The sequence below is a fragment of the Phocoena phocoena genome, chromosome 3 (genome assembly GCF_963924675.1).
Source record: "Phocoena phocoena chromosome 3, mPhoPho1.1, whole genome shotgun sequence".
Classification (NCBI taxonomy): Eukaryota; Metazoa; Chordata; class Mammalia; order Artiodactyla; family Phocoenidae; genus Phocoena; species Phocoena phocoena.
This window is the reverse complement of record NC_089221.1, coordinates 61,291,830-61,313,849: the sequence shown is the minus strand read 5'-3', so window position 1 is coordinate 61,313,849 and position 22,020 is coordinate 61,291,830. Positions and strand designations below refer to the sequence as shown.

Here is a 22,020-nt window from a genome sequence, read left to right as displayed (position 1 = left end):
CTGTGGTATTTTTACACAGCAATAAATACAGGCATGCCTCATTTTACTGTGCTTCACTTTACTGTACTTCGCAAATATTGTGTTCTTTACAAATTGAAAGTTTGTGGCAACCCTACACTGAGCAAGTCCATCAGTGCATTTGTTCACTTCACGTCTCTTGTCACACTTTGTTAATCCTCGCACTATTTCAAACTTTACACTGTATTTGTTATGGTGATCTGTGATCAGAGATCGTCAATGTTCTAACTGCAAAACGATTATGACTTGAACGCTCGGCTGATGGTTAGCATGCTTTTAGCAATTAAGTGTTTTGTTTTTTTAGACATAATGCTTTTGCACGCTTACTAGACTACAGTATAGTGTAAACATCACTTTTATATGTACTAGGAAACAAAAAAATTCATGTGACTGGCTTTACTGCAACAGTTACTTTATTTCAGTGGTGTGGAACTGAACTTGAGATATCTCCAAGGTATGCCTGTACCTGTTCCCCATCCCAACTAGAATATAAACTCCTCTAAGGAAGGGATCATCTTATTCATCTTTGTATCCTAAATCTAACACAGAGCCTTGATGCTCAGTTAGACTCTCAATTAATAGTTATGGACTGTTGTTGAATTGCCCCAATCTACCCTAACGCTTCTGCATGTTTGACAACCAAGCTGCCCTAGTTTGATAGCACCACCTGATGGCCCGCAGAAGGAACCATGACCCAACCTTGCTTCTCTCTCCTAAACTGAGGCAGGTAAACAACTCTGTCTTCCTTCTTTCGTGACACAATAAAGTTACTCTACCTTCAAGAGTATCTCTTCTGGACATGCACAGGCACACAGCCACTTTTTATATCACTTTCTCCATCTTTCAGTTTCTAATCTGCACCCCCAAAATCTGTCTCATTCTGACACGTTTGCTCTCTCTCTTGATAGCGCCCCTGCTTCTCTCTTTCTTCCCCTGTGCCACTCCAACTTCATCACACTTTCTCATTCACTCATATACAACTCAGGAGCCACCCTAAGCATTGCTCACTGATAAAGCTGATATATCTGTATAAGGAAAAAAAACAAGATCAATTTACAAATGACATTAACATAAGAAAGCACTTCAGTAAAAGTATCTGTAGATCAGATATGTGATTCTAGCACAGAAAAGAGAATCACATTTTTAAACATACGAAAGAATACACATCTGTGCATTCAATTTCTAAAATGGAAAAAAACAACCTTGATTTTAGGTCTTGATGACTAAAAATTAAGATAAGGTATTAATTATGTTCTAAGTCCTCATGAAGATGCAAGGGAATTCTTTAAAACAATCAGTGATGCTCAGCCGCCCGTGGGTGTATTCTGTGGGTGTTGACAGGGTTAATGATAATGTAACTGCTGAACTTTAAGGTAAGTGGAGAGACAGAAGTGAAGGTGAAAAGGCAGTCGCGACTCTTCCAAAACCATTTTGCTGCCATGAAAAGGTGAGGAGAATTACAGTATCCAACAGACATTTACCATTGAGAGGACCAACCTCCTCTAAATTTTTCTCAAAGATCTCACACCTCCATGAAAGCAAAACTATAGCTGGGGTAAAAACAGAAAAAAGCAGGGTTTACTCACAAAGAACCCTCTGCTAGAGATTTTACGCTTGAGAAAAACTACATTACGGGCTTCCCTGGTGGCGCAGTGGTTGGGAATCCGCCTGCCGATGCAGGGGACACGGGTTCGTGCCCCGGTCCGGGAGGATCCCACATGCCACAGAGCAGCTGGGCAAGCTGCGCCATGGCCGCTGAGCCTGCGCGTCCAGAGCCTGTGCTCCGCAACGGGAGAGGCCACAACAGTGAGAGGCCCGCATAGCACAAAAAAAAAAAACTACATTACTATTTTACAATTTCTAGAGAACTAAAGGGCCCAAAGAAATTCTCTATATGATGGGCAGAAGTTAACGTCCCAGATTAGATAAATAAGCCCTTTCTGGAAAAAAATTATTTCATTATTGCACTAAAAATAAGATATCATAATATGAAAAGATATCAGCATAGGACCATTCTCTTCAGCAACAGTTATAATAGCAAAAAATAATTCAAAAAATATCAATAGCAGACTGGATGAATAAGTTATTGTACAACCATACAATGGAATATTATACAGCTATAAAAAGGAATGAGGAACATCTTTATGAATTATGGTGGAGTGATCTCTAGGATATATTGTTAAATGAAAGAAGCAAAATGCAGAAAAGTGAGTTAGTATGCTACCATTTATCTAAGAAATGGAGGATATAAACATGGTTGTATGTAATTAAAACAATATTATAAAAAGCACAAACATTTTAAATACAGTTATTATTTTTTTTTTTTTTGCAGTACGCGGGCCTCTCACTGTTGTGGCCTCTCCCGCTGTGGAGCACAGGCTCCGGATGTTCAGGCTCAGCGGCCACGGCTCACAGGCCCAGCCGCTCTGCGGCACGTGGCATCCTCCCAGACCGGGGCATGAACCCGTGTCCTCTGCATCGGCAGGCAGACTCTCAACCACTGCGCCACCAGGGAAGCCCAATACAGTTACTTTTTGATGGAGGGCATACTCTGTAGAAGACAGGGATAAAATCTAAACTTCTCTGAATATACCACATCATAAAGATTTTACTTTGTAACATGTAAATAATTTACATTATTATTAAAAAATCAAATTTTTAAAAAGAGCAAATCAAAAGTAAAATGAAACAAATGAATATAACTGTATTGAATTAATCACCATTCCACTGTTACTAGGATTGCTACATAAAAAGGAACATTCAAATGATTTAAAACACAATAATTTGCCTGTTCATCCCTAGTAGGATATACTCTAATGTAAAAAATTACTGGGAAAAAATACTAAACTGTTTTCAGCGATGATTCTGAGACTGTTGCATGTGTGTTGTGGGATACAACAAATGAGGAATTATCTTGGTGTTGTTAAGAACCAGGATTTATGTTATGGGAAGACGAAATAATGTTAAGACTGATGAGGTTAAAGAAAAGGTCCTAAATCTGAACTGGAAGTGTTAGTATAAACTCGTGATGCATTTTATCTTTAAAAACATTTATCTTCTGTCTATGTCCATTTAAAAAGCCAGAAGACAATGACCCGTCCATTAGCAATGATCACTCCACTGCCCAGATCATGTCTCTAAGTACCATCTTTCAATAAGAAGAATTAGGGTCCTGAGAGAAATGACTAACTCCATAGCAGGGAATGAACATGATGAAACTGGAATATCCTGTCACACCGTCAGGCAAACGACCTATCAGAGATAACTAGGAGACAACATGGCTATTTCCAGTTGCCAAAGATAGATGAGTTGAGCATCAGTAGGAACAATAACTGGAACTGACTGGGACACAGCTGACATTTATAAACTGATAAGTTTATAACAATACTAAGAACATCACTGGTTATCTTTGGAGGATGCTAGGGAATCAAACCACTATTTTGAAAATTGCTAGGTAAAAGAGAAGTCTCAAGCATTTATCCCATCTTTCCCATATGAACTGTACCTCAGGGTAGTCAAATCGTTGATGAGGGGAGTTTCTCTTTATAGAAGCATTCCAGAAGTTTTGTACAAAGAATGGACCACAGACTTTTGCAACGCTAATAAATTAATGGATCTAGGCATCAATCATGAAACATCACAAAAACAGAAAACCAGACATTATATGCCTCCTAATGGACGTACACAACACTACCTATAAAGAAATCTGAATAAATAAGCCTGAATCCAACCAACCAATATACCTCTGGATCTAACTAACAATATACAGAGAATATAGGTCCAGAAGAATGGGGTACATGATACCACAGGACTGTAATCAGCAAAATCCAGACTATGGGAAACTCTGCCAGACAAATGACCCGATTTCTTCAACAAACAAATCTTAAGGGGAAAAAAGAGAAAGGGGTACCTACAGATTAAAAGATACTTAAGAAACGTATCAAACAATTGCAATTGGTGGGTCTTATTTCAACCATGATTCAAACAACATTTTTTAAACACAAAAACATTTATGAGCTAATTAGGGAAATCTGAGCATTGTCTTGGTATCTGATGATATCAAGCAATTATCTTAATTTTTATATATGCTAATAGCATTATGGTTGTTTTTCAAACAGTCCTTAACTCAAAGTTACGTGCTGAAATAGTTACGACTGAAATAAGATGATGTTTTAGATTTGCTTTAAAATAATCCCAGAGTAGGGGGAAGAGTGGGTGGTATATATAAAAGAATAGCCTTAATTTTATAACTGTTGAAACTGGGTAATGTTTGCATGAAGTTTCATTATACTATTCTATTTTTGTATATATTTGAACTTTTCCATAATAAAAAAATGTTAAATGACGAGCCTTCAAAAATTGGTCTGTGTCTTGCAGACACGTATTGAGAGTTATGTTCAAAGCTAACAACATGTGTCTGTGTGTGTGTGTGTGTGTGTGTGTGTGTGAGTGTATAATATATTCATACAACTCTGTGAGGCAGTTACTTCTACGATCCTCCTTAGACAGAGGAAGAAACTGAAAATTAAAGAAGTTAAGCCACAGAACAAAGTTAAGTGGCACAGAGATTATAACCTAGCTCTCTCTGACCTGAGACTCCAAGTGTCCAGTGGGAGAAACGGAAATTCCTCTACATATGTAGAAGGAGATCCTCTACATATGTAGAAGGAGATTGGTGTAGAGAATTGTTTACGCAGTGCTGGAAGGGATAGAAGAGATGGAGATAAAAACTGGAGAAACAGAAGATGAAAGGGTAACATCCAGAGACCAGAAACTGTTAACACCCTGGGCTGGTACCCACAAGCCCATACTTGTACTCATCAGTGATGATGGCACCATCACTGTGAAAGTTGTACCACTGCCACTTAGAAGTAGCCACTGCTATTGTCTCCTCCTTTCTCCCACATCCCAATTTCCTACCAGTACCTCGTACTTGCAGAATCTAAGAGTAGACCAGCTGGCAAAGAAGCCTGGAAGATGCAGTTTGCAGGCTTCTAGCCCCCCATAATACAAAGGAAAATATGGAAAAGCAGGAATGGAGCTGAGACCCAAGAGACAAATAACCAGCACAACTACTGGTTGTGTACTTCTTGTGAACTACTGTGCTGTACTTCTTGTCGAGTTACAATGTCAAATTGTAATTTTTTGATTTAGAACTCACGTGTAGGTGAAATAGGTGAAGGGAATTAAAAGGTACAGACTTCCAGTTACAAAAAAAATAAGTCATGGGGATGTAATGTACAGCACAGGGAATGCAGTTAATAATATTGTAATAACTTTGTATGGTGACAGATGGTTATGAGACTTATTGTGGTGATCAATTCATAATGTATATAAATATTGAATCACTATGTTGTACACCTAAAACTAATACAATATTGTATGCCAACTATACTTCAATTAAAAAAAAAAGAAAATGGAAAAGAAAGAACTCTAATGGGAAGTTTTACTTTCTTCCTTGCTTCTTCCATTTTAATAGCTGCCATGTGGCCATTAAGCACTTGAAATGTGCTGATCCATATTGAGATGCCCTGTTAAGTGTAAAATACATTCTGAGTTTCAAAGACTTAGACTCACACACACATATTCATGAGAACCTCGAAGGTTTACAGGGACCGTACGTCTGTTATAGCTGTACCAATCCTTTTGACAGTGTATTATTCCCACCATACACACAGTTCGGCAGCATCTCCAAGGCCACAAAGCTTGTGTAGGGCAGAGTTGGAACTCAAGCCTGGGTCAGTGAGTATCTTTCCATCACACCAGGTTGCCTTTTTATAGCCACCAAGATTAGGAGCTGGAGCCTAGGAAAGGAGCTGCAGCCAGGCCTTGTGCAATGGCTCCCCTCAAAATCTCCAGGATGTTTGAGGCTTGGTATGACTAGGGATAGCTAGGCAGACACCAAGTCATGCCTCCACCTCCAGGTGGTCAGCAAGCCTCATCTACAAAGAATGTTTATAAAAGAAGAACATAACTTAGTCAACTTGGCTGGAACTATTTCTTCAAGAAAAATGCCTCGGGTGTCCCTGGTGGTGCAGTGGTTGAGAATCTGCCTGCCAATGCAAGGGGCACGGGTTCGAGCCCTGGTCCGGGAAGATCCCACATGCCGCGGAGCAACTAAGCCTGTGCGCCACAACTACTGAGCCTGTGCTCTAGAGCCCGCGAGCCACAAGTTCTGAGCCCATGTGCTGCAACTACTGAAGCCCACATGCCTAGAGCCCGTGCTCCGCAACAAGAGAAGCCACCACAATGAGAAGCCCGCGCACCGCAACGAAGAGTAGCCCCCGCTCACAGCAACTAGAGAAAGCGTGCAAGCAGCAACGAAGACCCAATGCAGCCAAAAATAAATCAATTAAATAAATTTATAAAAAAAGAAAAATGCCTCACCAACTTGAAAAAGCTCCCTCCAGCCAAAAATGGACAACTTGAGCATCCAAGTATAAGAACTGCAATGGGTTGACACACATCGATTATATGTGTTAAAATAAGCTACAAGGATATATTGTACAACACAGGGAATATGGCCAATATTTTATAACAACTATAAATGGAGTATAACCCTTAAAACCTGTGAATCACTATATTGTATACCTGTAACGTATATGATTAGTACATCAACTATACTTCAATTTAAAAACAGCATTATGTGTGAGCCAAATTGATTCATAATGTTACTAAGCAAGCAAACAGAGGAACAAGTGAAACATCCTTGTTACCTTAGGAGAATGGTAGAGAATCAACTCATTATTTTGATAACTGGAAATAAGAGGGAAGATTGACGCATTTAACCTGCCTTTCGCATATAAATTGTATCCCAGGGAAACCAACTAACTGATGAGGGGAAGTTTTTCTTCTTAGAGATGTTGCAGCTAATAAGTGAAGGAAAGGATGCAACAGGAATATCACCATTTGACACCCCCAATGATAAATGGATGTAAACAAAGATCGTTAATACTGGCTAGCATCACAGCAGAAAGACAGGCACAGTGAAAACAAACAAAACAAACAAACAACCCAAGAAACAAAAAAAGCAAACATTGTATATTTCCTGCTGTAAGAACATGGTATCACTGAAAATGTATTCTCGCCCCACTTCCACCCCTCAAAATTGAGCATAATTGAACCAAAACTCTAAAAATAACTGCAAGTTTCTAACAAACAGAGAAGGCAGGGAAACATGTTAGACACATGCCACAGGAATGCAAAAAGCAAAGTGCAGACTGGGGGAATATCCACAGGACAAACAACCCAAGGTCCTGAACAAAGTAACCGCAAGTGGAAAAAGAGAGAGCGATGGGGAACCTATAGATTAAGAGAGACTTAAGAAATAAACCAACCAATCGCGATGAATGAGTCTTATTTGGATACCAACAAATTGTAAAAAATAATAAGACAGTTAGAGACAATTAGAAAAATGTAACTGATATTAAGTAGCTGCTGTAGACTGAATGTTTGTGCCCCTCCCCAGTTCATATGTTGAAATCCTAACCCGCAATGTGATATTAGGAGGTAGGACCTTTGGGAGGTGATTGGATCATGAGGGCAGATGCCCTTATAAAAGTGACCCCAGAGAGCTCCTTCACCCCTTCCTCCATGTGAGGACACAATGAGATGATGGCTGTCTGTGAACTAGGAAGCAGTTCCTCACCAGACGCCGAATCTGCTGGCACCTTGACCTTGGACTTCCCAGCCTCCAGATGTAAATTTCTGTTGTCCATAAGCCACACAGTCTATGGGATTTTTGTTATAGCAGCCAGAACTAAGACAGTAGCTATTAAATTTTTTGGTGTAGAGTGGTTTTATGACTTTTTAAAACAAAGAATTCTTAGATTTTAAAGATACAGACTGAAATATTTGTAGATGAAACAGAAAATAAGTGCCTAAAAGAAACGAGACAATTCAGTGCCTTTGGAGGTGAAACAGCACAATGAAGGGTACTGGCAGTAGCTCTGAGTCCCTAGTTGCGGGGTCCTGGTCAAGTCACTAGAGCCCCCGGCACCCCAGCTCTCTCCCTACCAATGTGGGGCAAAAACACCACCTGAGCCCCTCACCTCCTCAGAACACCGAGGATCACTTAGGATAACGACTCCCTGAGGGAACTGCACAGGTTCTTCCTCATCTGCTTCATCACCTTCTAATTAAACCCACTTCTCCCAAAGGACATGCGTACAAACGAAACGCTAGTTCTAATTCAATTTTGTTTCTCTCACAACACTGTAAATATATTCCAGCCACATAATGGGCTAACTACTTTTTTTGAGCTAACCTAGAAACCTAAATGCCACGTATAACACTGTTTCTATATGAAAACCCTTTCCCAATACCAACTGGATTCTTTACAAAGTATGTTTGTCATATAATCTGCATATAAGAGTGAGCGTTACATTTTACATTAATCCAAAGCATTTCCTGATTCTTTTTTCAGATTCAACTTTCTCACCTTTGACACACAGAATTGGTTCTAGTCTTGGGCTCCTCCTCCATTTCCCTTCTTGAAAATCTCAACCAACAAAGGGGAGAGGAGAATTGTGCCTGCAATACTCCTCCCAGCCATGGTCCCTTCCCCTCACCAGCTCCTCCCAAAGGGATGAAGAGGAAGCCTCCACGATCAGAGTCAGCCAGTCCTGACATCTCACTGTCCTAGTGGGCCAGATCACTGCAGGCAAAGGTGCTGGGCTTTCACCCAGGTGGCAGCTCACCTGGGTTCCGCGTATGGCGGAGTACATGGGCAGAGAGGCCGACCACAGGGACAGAGGGCCTGTGGTGGTCCAGTGTGTGAGGAGTCCCGGAATTGGCTTTGCGGACCCTGCCTTATAGATTTGGGTGGAAGAGGGCAGGAAGCCTCATGCAGCCCTGTCTGCCTAAGCCTCCGGTACAGAGCAAAGCCACCACTTCCCAGAGCATGCCCCAGGCAATTTCACCTGTGCTTGCCCAGCCACTGACAAAGCTGATCCTTTGCTCTGTTCTCTCTTTATTTGGCCATCACTGTCTTGAGAACCACGCTCTCGAGGGAACTGTGCAAAGGAGATATCGTAGACAGAGTTCGTATCAGATCGTGGGGAAAAGAGAAACTTTCAGCTCCAGCTGCCGCTCAGTTCAAAGTGCTACTTATCCTTCTAAAACATCACCCAGTGGAACACCTTTTGCTTTCCTCACAGTCACCCAGCTTATAGGCCAAGACTGTCAATCAGTTTCTTAAGCTGAAAATGAAAATGCCTCATAGGACCCAAATACCACTTGTGGATGAGGGGTTTGGGCCGTTGGGTCATTACTGGCCTTCATAAACTGGTACCTTCCTCTCCATCTGGCCACTGCTTTTGAAGCTTCCTCAGCAGGAACTCGGAAGAGGACAAAAGCCCCATCAACCCTGAAGTCATCACCTTCCAGGTCCAGAGCTTTAACGTTATTTATGGATCTGATGTCAGAAAACGGCACTTTTCTTTCTATCCATGTTAACCTGTGTGATAGGTTACTAAGAAGTTTTCCTACAAAAATTTCCAAAATTGGGGGTCTTCCCTCCTTTTTGTGACTCACAAATCCAGGCAACTGGATCCCTGTAGCTAATCATTATACCTTCTCTAAGAGGAAAAGGTGTTAGATTTACAGTGTATCATTTTTCCAACAATATACTACATGTGACAGCACCTGAAATGCCACAACATAAAAACCAACAGAGCTTTTCCAAAATGGCTTTAAGCCCAATTATAGACTAAGATTTCAGGTTACATGTTTACACCAAAGAAGAATTCCACATGGAACCACCCCAAGATAACACCAAGGCCCTGAGCTTTCAAGGCAGAAGCCTGATGCAGGTCCAACAGTCATGGAACCCAAACGCCAGCTTGGGCCTTTGACTGGCTAGATTCTACTGTGTCATCTCCTTTAGAAATCCAATTGACTCAGATCACACCCAGCGGTTTCCAAAGCTTCAGGGTAGCATGTCTATATATAAATCCAGTCAGTCACCTACATTGGCCAAATCAATCTACTTGAAAGTGGGATACATTTTCCAATAAAACACAACTCTGTGTTTCAAAAATATCTAAATCTAAATAAGCAAACTTTCATTTTAGTTACCAAAACAGAAATCACAGCAACCACAAGATTAAGAGCAGCTAATATTTGTACAGTACTTAACAAAGTGCCAAGTACTGGGTAATACGTTCTACCAAAGCTTTCTCCATTTTACATTCTCCACTCATCTCAAAACAACACTCCAGTGTGAGCTAATAGAGAGGGTGACGGTGAATCTATAACAGGAAAAGCCTCACCCGCAAGGCCCTCTGATTGCTCCCCACCTCCCATCCTACTACTCTATTCTAAATAACTGTGATTCCAGTACCAGCTACGCTTGGGCCTTCAGGCCTGTGTAAAAGGCAATAAAGCTCAGTGGTTAAGAACTTGGGAGTTGGATTCAGACAACCTTGTATTCAAATTTCAGCCCCCACCTTGAGCAATGTATTGTACCTCTGCAGCCTTGTTTTCCTCCTCTGTAAAATGGGAATGATAATTTGTGGCTCACATATATAAAGTACTCCACAAATAGCAAGACTTTAATAGCTAATGTTACTACATCTACTCTACACAACTTGTTGCAAAATGTACAAACCACACATGAAAACTGGAATCTCCTTGGAAATATGAGACAACCAAGACAAGTTTTCTTTCAGTGATGGATTAACTGAAAGCAAAATCATCTCTTGATTTTCATTAAACCAATCACAAGCTTCTAAACTATTTTTCTGTGACCTGTCCCTGAGGAAGCAGAAAGGAGAAGCTGAAAAAAGTTGATGGTAAAGAATAAAGCATCAAAATCCTGAATAAAGCCTGGCTTTTATCTGCCAGTGGGAGGAGAGAGAAAATGGGGGAAAAGCTATTAGCAACCAAATCGAAACTAATCTATATTGCAACTTATTAAAAAGTGGTGTTTTCAAAAAAAAAAGTGGTGTTTTCCATTAAAACATAAGTATCCAGACTTCCACTGTAAGATAATGGTGACACCTATTTTTTTTTAATTTTTAATTTAATTTTTACTTTAGATTGGTATATAGTTGATTTACAGTGTTGTGTCAGTTCCAGGTGTACAGCAAAGTGATTCAGCTATACATATACATATATCCATTATTTTTCAGATTCTTTTCCCACATAGGTTATTAAAGAATATTGAGTAGAGTTCCGGTCCTTGTTGATTATCTATTTTATACATAGTAAGGTAACATCTATTTTTAAAAATGAACTCCTGAACACATTTGAATATTTTTAAATGTTTTAAATATACATATTCTTGAGTGAAAATATCAGCTTATAAACACATAGTGAAACTCATTTATTAATGTTTTGAGGCTGTGGAGAGAAGGTGTAGAGAGCAAGAAAGTAAAAACTGAGCAAAAATAGAATAAATTGGCTAAGCTAGGTTCCTACTTAAGGAACTTCTCACCTAGAAAGAGTGCTATCACCCCCAACCCCTATCTCTGGGCTCTGAGATCGTGGGGAGAGGGGTCAGTGGGCAAAGAACAGAGGAAATGATAGAAACATGTCTGTTACGCACTGAATGTTTGTGTCCTCCAAAATTCCTATGCTGCAGCCCTAAACCCTGACAATATTTGGAGGCAGGACTTTTGGAAGGTAATTAGGTTTAGATGAGGTCATGAGGGTGGGGTCCCCATGATGGGATTAGTGTCCTTCTAAGAGGAAGAAGAGAGAACAGAGCTTGCTTGCTTTCTGCCATGTGAGGACACAACAAGGAGATAGCTATCTGGAAGCCAGGAAGAACGCTCTCACAAAGCACCTTAATCTCGGACTTCCCAGCCTCCAGAACAGGGAGAAGGAAATGTCTGGAGTTTAAGTTGCCCTGTTTATGGTATTTTGTTATAGCACCCCAGGTTGACAAAGAAAATGTCTAAGCAGAGTCAGGGTGGAGAGTGAACTGAAAAGAGGAGGAGATGTTTTCAGCAATATCTTGGAGGTCTCCACACAAGACAAGTGGGCATTCTTTAACATCATTAGTCATCAGACAGGAAATATAAACAATAAATTAAGTGGCTATTTTTAAAATGCCATTATTTTAGAAAATGATCAAAATTACTCATCTCAATTTGAGCTTCCCAGGGTATCTCTAATGATGTTGACCATCTTTCAACACTGGTCACAGAGGGCCTTCCGGGGGATGGTCAGGATATTCTCTCCTGTTCTGTAAAACCTCAACCAACGGGCTCCCTTGCCCTCTGGTTTCCAAGTGTGTTTGGACAAAGATGGGACCTCCTGAAAAGGAGAACAGTAGCATGGAGGTATTCACTCCCTTGGCTCCCCCTGCCAGGCCATAGGCCTCCAGTCACTGCATTCTTCCTTAAGACCGCAGCTTAGGGGGGCTTCCCTGTCCTAGAGGCCTGGTTTCTGAGGTTCCCATAACCATTCCCTCCTGTGGCTTCTTTAGGTGGTAACAGCACCCTCTCTTTCTAGTCTTAGGGTGCTTCATCATCATCTGCTGATCTCCTTTCATCTTGCCAACAAATCTGAATCAATCCCTTCACTAGATTACTTTTCTTAAGCTTCTGTGGATACGCAATCTGTTCCCTGTCCAGATACCATCTTATCAGGTGTCAGGAAGGCCTGGTTGGTTGGTCTTGCCTCACCTAGGTGCAGGGTTTACTTACAGCCCTTTGATTGGTCCTCAGCATCTCCCTTTTTTTTCCCCAACCAGAAGTCTCAACCCAGTTCAACAGCTGTCATCTTTCTGAGCCCCTGAATTCTCGATTTTACTCGCCCACTTGGCCCCTAAGTACTCACGTGCTCCTCTCCAACCCTGCTGGTTTCCCAGACCCTGGACTCTGTCTTCACACCTGGTGCTACAGGGCTCACTCCCTCCCTCCTATTCTGATTCCTGGCCTTTGCCCATCATAATCTGGTACCACAGGAGCTGTCTGGCCCTCACCAGCATGTCCTGTCCTGCTGCAGCCCAAGTCCTGCCTTGTGTCCACCAGGGTGGGACTCGGTAGAAAAGCATCACCTCTGAAAAGTAGCAGCTTGCTGTGTTACTTTCTGATTTGAGAACTGATTTACCAAAGTCCAAAGGAAGAATTATCTGATAGTTCTTAAAAATTAGTGTGACTACTGAAGAAAGCAGTGAAAATTAGGAAAATTTGCTCAATGACTATAGTTCACGTGTTGGAAGAAAGGGAGGGCACTAAATTGTGACGAAGTGAACTATGGCAGAAAATAAACTAGGGCTTTACTAAAATTAAAACAAATAGACATGGTGAAAATGACCAGCAAGAACTCCAAGAGCTGAGAACTGAATAAGCCTATGGCGTCACATCAGCCCCTGTTTTAAGCTCCTCCCTTGGCTTGCAATTTCCCAGCATGCAGGACACAGCTCCAGCAGGGTAGAGGCATGTGAGGGATTGTGATGACAAAGGAAGACATCAGGACCTGCAAATCCCAACAGATCCTGAGGAGAATTTGAACCTCAAGAAACAAGAGTGGGCTACGTGGTCCAGCCCTCTCTCCACTTACAGACTTTCCAGCCAACCTTCCAGGCAGACTTCATGGATAGAGACGACAGGTGGCACATTACAAAAGTAAACTAAGATGACAGCAGGGCTGTGACTAGTAGTCCAAATACATGCAATGTGGTACCATATACTCTGGTGGAGGTGGCCACACCTAATTCATCTGGCCCACAGACAGTCAATTTAATTAATTTAAAAGCAGTGATTCTCAAACTGTGGTCCCCAGATCAGCAAAACTAGCGTCTCCTAGAAGCCTGTTAGAAATCCAGATTCTCAGGCCCCCACCCAAGACCTACTAAATTAGAAACTCTGGGAGTGGGACCCACCAATCTGTACTTTAACAAGCCTTCCAGGTAATTCTGTTGTACACTAAAGCTTGAGGATATTGATTTAGAGAACAAAAATGATTTTTTTTTCCAAAATACCTCTGCCCCTCCCCGAAATAAAATCTCATTCATTATTTACCATAAGGTCAGAAAATTATCTATTTATTTTCCCTTTATATATAGTCAACTTGAGATTATCCTCACGGATTCAGAAAACCATGGAAAGAATAATACAGAAGTAATGAGTCACTGGCTTAGGCACACCCTTTTGCAATAGATTGACCATCCTCATTAGGCTTTGCTTACCAAACTTCGTGGATATTCCCTGAACCCCTAGTACAACAGAGTCTGGTACAAATACTGACTGCGTGAATAAATGAGCACAATGAATGGAGGAGATGGGGAACTGGTGAGGCTGCCTACCAGCACAAAATCACTTGGAAACTGAGAACGTCCTGCGTCTGATCCACAAAACAGTTAAACTACACAGAGATAGCTGCAAGTTGACTGAACTGTCAACAAAGACTCTTTTCTACAACTGGCTGCCTAGTCCCGGATGCCTCTCCAGCCACAACAGCTGGGATGAGAAAAGAAGACTTGTAAGAATCCCCAGATTTTCCCGGGGAGAGGTTCAACCATCTCCTCTGAGGATTTCTGAACAAGAATTACAAAACTGGCACAATATCAGGAGTGAGCATTCTGCAGGATTCTCCTGTTGGAGTTACTATTTTTAAAAAGGCAAACAAGAGGAAGACAAATTGCTAGGAACCTGCATTTTTTACAGCAACTGGAAGACAAATCTAACTTCTTACCAGAAATGGAAATCCACATGATATCACTGTACTGCACATGAATTATTAATGTTTATCATTTTTTTTGTAAATTAGGTATTCAGGAAGTTTCCTGTCGACATCATGTTTGACATCATAATGCTTCATCATTCTAAAAGCCTAATGAGATGAATTCTTGCTAGAAAAGAGAGAGAGAAATCAAGTACACATTTCTGTACTCTGGGGAACACCAGAGACAAAGGAGATAATGAAGATATGGTTTATAATTGATGTACAAAGAGAAAGTTTTAAAAAATCTATTACAACCCCATCACCACTGTAAACAAGACCAAATGGCAAAGACTTTACTTTTCCACCTGAGCATTTTGGAAAAGGGAGGGTGTGGGGGGTTGGGGGCAGGGCATGACTAGCAACTATCTCAAACTCTTAAGGTAGAAGAATTCTTCTAAAAAGAAATGAAAGTAATGTCTTTATAAAATTACCTTATCCACAAAAGAACATGGAACATGTGAAAACCGAAAAAGATACTATAACACTGAGTCACACGTCCTAAAAGGATACTATTAAATATATTAAAATAATTCTGTGATAATAATTCCATGTGGTTTGTATAAATAAGAATTCTGGTCTCAAATCTATAGTTTCTGAGCTCTACACATGCAAATTAGTGTTGAATAAACTGAACCAGCAGTTTTAGTCCAACATTTCCATCAATGGGTTGGAATGAAATAAGCTCTTATTTGGAAATCTGGTTGATAAAGCAAAGTACGTTAAATTCGTACCCTGGTCAAGCCTTTTAACACTTCAGCCAAGTAGCAACGATATTTATACAACTTCATACTAGCTGCTAATAATTGGGACTTATTTTCCCTCCAGTTTTTATTTCATTTGGTCTCTAAGTAGCCTCTTGAGAGAAGTACTAAAACATAGAGAATGAGTTCATTCATTATTCTTTCTTTCACTGAACAAACATGGACTAGCTAGAGGTGCCAGGTACTAAATTGGGATTCTTGCTACTCTGAAAGGCAAAAATACACAATTTCTCTTAAGCAAACCAAAAGGAGTATCACAGAGTTCATAAGTTGTCACCATTCTGAACTACTGCTTCATGTTTGCAAATTTCCTTTTCAACAAGAAGGCAAAGGATAGTCTTTATTGATAAAATTCCAATTTAATTATTTCACCAAATATAACATTTTAATCCCCTGAAATTACTCCTAGTGGTAACTTTATGTGAACTGGTGGGGGTGGGAGGGAGGGGAAACTTAACAAAAGTAAGTGTTCAGCACATACCTTTAGAATAAATGTTCAATTAGTAGGTTGTACTGTCATGAGTCCAGGTCTCTAGTTCTTGGTTATTCTATCAATACACAGTTAACGTTCAAAAGCTAGAAGAGAAAGCTTATACCTGGTACATAGTAAGTGCTCAATAAATGGTATTTGTATTATAATGAGTACATTATCATATTATATTACATGATTATTACCAGAGAAACTCTACAACTATAAGTAAACATCAGTTAAGCTTCATGTTACAAAATCAGATGCTGTTAAAGTAAGCTCACTAAAAGAACCTTTTGCTCTTCCAGACTGAGGTAAGCACATGTCATCCTTCTCTTAACCCCTCCACTGAGAGCTGACTTTATCCAATGAAGACTAGGAGCCTCCCCACACTAGCCGCCTCCAGTTGTTGAATAACTTTTCAAGTATTAACTATACAATCGTGCCTTTACCAAATAATCAATGGAACGATCCCTGGTAATTTACTGACCATGTAAAAACTGTGATTCTACCTCATATGAACAGTCATAGAGACATACTTCTTTTCCTCTGTACTGTGGGATGTGCCATTGTCCTTCTGTTTGCTATATAAGGATAAAAGGCCCAGTGGCCACATTTACACAATGAAAAACCTCTTGGATTTAATAGTATTTTGAGAACACACAGGAAGGCACTATTAAAATAATCATTTTTCTTCTGGCATGAAGAAATAAGTAGTGACTGCTTTAATCACTTAATTTTTTCTAGTTCTTCAAAATTCCACTCTCCTGAAAGATGAGATGTATGTGCAGAATGAATCATCTTAAGACAGCTACACTGCACGGAAACCACTTCCCCTCACTGTAGCTCAGCCGACCCTCCTCACTCACGACCCGATTCTCTCAATTATGTCCAAGACGCAGCCAACCCAAAGAAGTGATAAACAACAGGTTCCACTCAGGTCCTCTTCCTCCATCCCTCCGGAAAACAGAAACACCCTCATTCATTCACAAATCCCACACTCGGTCCCTGTGGCTGAGACTTCATGCAACCTGGCTGGTGTCTCCAGGTAAAAACCTGAACACGAGGGCACTATAGTACCGTTGCACCGAGTCTGCAGCATTCACCTACGAGCCACGCAAATCCAACCCGGAGCTCAAATTTCATTCAATGGGACTCGCCGCCGAACGCTCTCAATGATGCCCACCCCTCCTCCTAAGTTGACCCAGCCCAGCCTTCTCCACCTCAGTGAGAAACGGGCCAGCCCACCTGCTTCCCTTCTCCACCCGGTGCCCCAGAACCAGCGCCCTGGACCCCTCCAGGGGTCTTTAATGCTCACATTTCCTGGGCCCTCATCACCCCCATAAATGAAAAGTAAACTCCTCCTTAGTGTCAACCTCCCCAAACCAACCACGTCACGGCCACTCAACTCCGCCGGAGCCCCCTACCCGCCGGACGGGGCAGGCGGCCCCCTTCCAGCCCGGGCCGGAGCCTGGCGTTTACCTTGACGCTGGTGTAGCTGGTCTGGGTCTCGGCCTCCGCGCTGCTGCAGCAGTGGCGACTCCGGCCCCTGCAGGTGGTCGCCGCGGGGGCCGTGGAGCCCGCGCTGCTGCCGCTGCTCAGCTCACCGCGGGCCCTGCGGCCGCGGGCGGCACCGGGGGGCCAAGACGCGCGGCTCGGGGGGATGGCGTCGGCGGCGTCGGTCTGGACGAAGAGGCCGTGCAGTGGGGCCGCGGGGCCCTGCGACACGCTGGTGGTGTGGCGGGGCGAGTTGGACTCGTCCGAGTCCCGGCAGTAGATCACGCCGCTCTGCGAGACGTGGATGCTGGGGGCGCAGCCCATCCCTCGGCCGGGGTCCCTCGAGCGCCCGCCCGTGCCCCCGGCCGCCGGGCCCCAGCGCCGCGGCGGCCACCTGCAGTGAGGGGGCGGGCGCCTTGGCAGCGGCGCCGGGACCGCTCGCCCCCCGGCCTGTCTGGCCGCCGCTCCGTCGGGCTCGCCGCGGCACCCCTCGCCGAGCCTCCTGGGGCTGCGCGCGTCACCCCAACTTTCCCTTCTGGGCCATCTTCCTCCCCGAGCGGGAGAGCGCGCACACACAGCGCCCCGCGCGCACGGGTGGCCGCCACCCTCCCCGCCGCGGCGCCCCAAACGAGCTCGCTGCGCCTCCGCCCTCGGCCCGCGCCGCCGCCCAGCTCGACCTCGCCGGGCTCCCGCGGCCCCTGGGCCAGAGCACCGCCCGCCCGCCCGCCCGCCTGAACCTCTTTCCCTACTTTCGGTCCGCGCGCGCGTCTCCCTCCCTCCTTCCCTCCCGCCCGCCTTCCTCTGCGGCGCCCTCACTCCGCAGCCGCCGCCACTCAGGCCCCGCTGCGCCCCTCGGCCCCGCCCGCCGCTCCCCGCGCTCTCCAGGGCTGAGCAAAGAGTGCCCGCCGCCCGGCTCGGCCCCCGGGGCCCCAGGGCGCGGCAGCGTGCACCACGCCTCGGCGCCCTCCCCTCCTCCGCTGTCCAGAGGCCTCATCCCTCCTGCACCCGTCCCGGGGCCGCCCCCCGGTTCCCCAGCCCCTCTTCCCCTCACGACACACACCCCGGGCTGGCCCCGAAGGGCGGTGTAGCCTGGGGAGCCCCGCAACAAGCTTCTGGCCTTTCACGAACACGTTGCAACATCCCAGTAAAACACCACGATGCCCTGTAGGGACCCTCCAGACCATGCCCACCCATCTGACTTGCTCGCCTCCCAGTACACTCAGAGCATTAAGGAGAGAATTCATGCCTCCATAGTCCCCCGCTTCCCCACGCACTCTGAAGGCTGAGCTGGATGGCTGGCGACCCAGTCTTCAAACGAAGTCCATTCCATGTCTACTCATCATCTGGAGGTCAAGCCAAGGGACGAGAGGCCCTGCAGAGGACCAAGCACTTGAACACACAAATTCTAAGATCCAAAGAAAGAACAGAAAGAAGCTGTTCGCGTGGTTCTTGGATTTCTCCTCCAGAGTTTTCACCTCTTCCTTGGGTGTCACTAAATTTTCACCCTGGCTTCTACTCCATCCAGCCTCCCGTTGTCCACTGCTCTGCCTGACACCCCAGGCTGGGCTGTCAAAACTGCCTCCCCTCACTCCCCTGAGTGAGGCTACACAGCTTCACACGAGGGGAGCAAGGATACCTTCAGAAGAAGGCTGCTTATCATCGTCTCCGCTGTGCAATCTGGGTTAGCGCTTCGAGGCACCACTGCTCATTTATTCATTGGTTTTTTGAGTGGATCCTGCCTGCTGCCACAGCATCACATGGACAGTCCAAGGAAGGACTCAACAGTAGAGTTGCTTATAAGGTTAAAGGCAAGAACACAGAGTCCTGATGCAAAGCATAAAGAAGTATCAAATTTAAAATAATTTTTTTGGTTCCTCCCTCCCTTTCTCTCCCCCTAACATCAAATTTGGGAATGACTGGATCAAGACTTTATCTTACAGCTTCTAACCTTCATAGAGAAGCAAATCTCAAATTCAGATATACAGAGGAGAAAGAACTAACCTAACCTAGTCTAACTAACCTAAGCTAACCTAAGTCTTCTACTTCTGTTTCTCTTCTCAGTTTAACCCTAGAACTTTCCAACTTTTGGTCTCTTTAAAAATATATATATTTGATGACATGAAAAAGTGTATCTCTAGTTAACGCAGAGAAAGTCTATATTTTCTAATGGACAGGCAAATTGCTCATAAAATTTCTGTGCAGGTTGGGTTCCCCAAGAAGCAGATCCTGAAATGGTGTTTAGCAGGCATAAGGTTTATGAGTAAATACTCTAGGACCCTAATCAACATCTGGAAGGAAAGGAGGGAGGGAGGGAAGTAGGAGGGGGGAGTGGAGACTGAGCAGGGAGAAACTGAGCTAGAATACAGCCTCACTAAAAGCCTCAGGCAACCCTGCAGGGAAAATTCTGAAATAGGATGATGCATCAGAGTTGTCCCGAATTGGGTCTAGGATAAGCCTTTATACTCTTACATGGATCAGCAGTTACTTGCAGGCCACCACAGTAGCCTCGGGCCAGGTGGCTCTCTTCAGCTGAGGCAATCCCCTCATGAGACCGACAGCAGAGCAGAGGGCGATCTGCTGGCAGCACTCCTCCAGCTGAAGGAGTAAGTCCTTCTTTCCTGGCATCGTAGCTTCCACCACAGTTCCCTTCCATGCTCCCTTGTCCCTATCCATGCCTGTAAGAATACCACATTAAATGGTCAAGACTGAGATATAGGGACAGTCATCCATTTGAAATAGGCCTAAGCCTGATGGCTGACATCTGCTCTACTTCCAAGGGACCATTCAGAATCTGGGCAAACATCATTAGAGTTAAATTACAAAAGTACTAGTCTCCATACCAATCCCTGATGCAATGTTAGGTCAGGAGTTACTGGTTCCTAAAGTTTCTCTATGATTCTCTCATATACTCCCATTTCAGTCATTATCCTTCACAGAGCTACCAGTCAGTGTCAGCCTTTTTTGACATTTAGAGCCATGCTAATTCTCAGGCCATATGTCTACTTTTTCAGAGTTTTCTCTAGGAATGTGGTTACTATGATGAAAGCTCCCAGAGAAGAGAAAAGGGCCAGTCACTCACTGAGGCTTTGAAGGCAAGAAGATTATGATAAAACAGAAATTACAACCAATCTTCTGGTGGAGAACATTAGGAGCTGAGTCATGAAGGGACAAGTCACCCAGAAGCAAATTTAGGAAAAAAAAAAATTAGAAGCAAAATTAAAAAAAAAAAAAAAGATTAAGACTTGAGAGAAGTAAATAACCCCTAGGTGGCTATTGAACAGGACTGAGCTGCTTTAGTATGTTAACTGACCATTACTTATTGGGTTGGGACCAGAGCCTTTCACTGAATGTGAGTTTTCGCAGGAGCAGAAGAGGGAATGGGGGAAATGCACTAGCTATAAATTCTTCCTCCCATTCCCAGAGCAGCCAATAGCTTCAGTATCTTTCTCAGACCTAGCTTCCACTGCCAATTCTGGCTTAGTGAAAGGAAAAAAATAATGTATCCCTATAATCTCCACCAAGTGTTCTCAGTGGGAATGTGTAACCTGCCCCCATCGCTGGCACAAATCTGGTCACTGAAACATGCAGAAGCGTGCAAGCGGAGGAAAAATGGTTTAACTGAAATCGTTCCCTAGCTAAGCTCTGAGGCCTGAGTTCTTGCTCCTGTAAGTGATTTCTGGACCAATTCCCATGTCACAATTTCAGTGCATTCCACAATAACCGCGAAGTCTACAAGTTCAGACATTGCAGATAAAATTTAGGCTCAAGTTACAGAATAAGGCCAGAAAAACCAACATTATAAAAAAAATTGAGTTAAGAAAATTTAGCTACAGCCAATGTCCAAGAAAGAAATCAAACAGCGAAGTAAATCAGAAATTTCTTCTAAACCTCAAAAATGTCCAGGGTCAGCTGAACGGCTTGTATGTTTTATACTGATGTCAAACAAGAGCTGATTTCAGAATTATGACCCAGAAGCACTGCAAGACCCTGAACAATTAAGGTCCCTTCCCATTCTGAATTGGTATAACTCTTCCAGAATTCCTCTAAAGAAGAATAAAATGTGACTAATACATTTTGAGTGATTCTTAACCATAAAGGTTAAAACAATTGCAGCTTTCAGATTAATCTTTAGGTAATCAAACATTTAATCAACCAATCAACCTTACAGAACTCTGAATTCAAACTTTATTCCTAATGGTGGAGCTTACTGGAAGTCTAACTACCTGATAAGTGAAACGATACAGTTTATTAGGTAGCCTGGCACAGTGGAAGGTTCACTGAACTCAAGAGTGAGAAGGGCGAACTTGAAACTTGTGCTGCTTCTTGTAGCTGTGTAACCTCCAGCAAGTCACATAACCTCTGGGCCTCAATTTCCTACATCATCTTCAACGTCTCTAAATCACCAACATCTGGGGATGCTGTGAATTTTTTACTTTCTTTTATTAAATTATTTTAAATTTAGAACAGTGGAATTTTTGACCTGAAAGAGTAGTCCTCAACCTAACTGCTCATCAGAATCACCCTGAGGAATTTGCCAGAAACACAGCAGCTTCCTGATCCCATCCCAGAGACTTGGAGGCAGGCGTCAAGGGCAGGTCC

At 43.3% G+C, this 22,020-nt stretch overlaps 1 protein-coding gene across 9 annotated transcripts in view; it reads right to left on the bottom strand.

Moving 5' to 3' along the window:
• PDE8B (phosphodiesterase 8B) overlaps window positions 1-17,745 on the bottom strand; it is a 252,699-nt gene extending 234,954 nt beyond the window's left edge. For all 9 annotated transcript variants that reach the window (XM_065874637.1, XM_065874644.1, XM_065874639.1 and 6 more), the window contains exon 1: window positions 17,407-17,745. In XM_065874637.1, the coding sequence (XP_065730709.1) occupies window positions 17,407-17,745 (339 nt within the window). The remainder of the gene's footprint in view (window positions 1-17,406) is intronic.
• Between the last annotated feature and the right edge of the window lie 4,275 nt (window positions 17,746-22,020).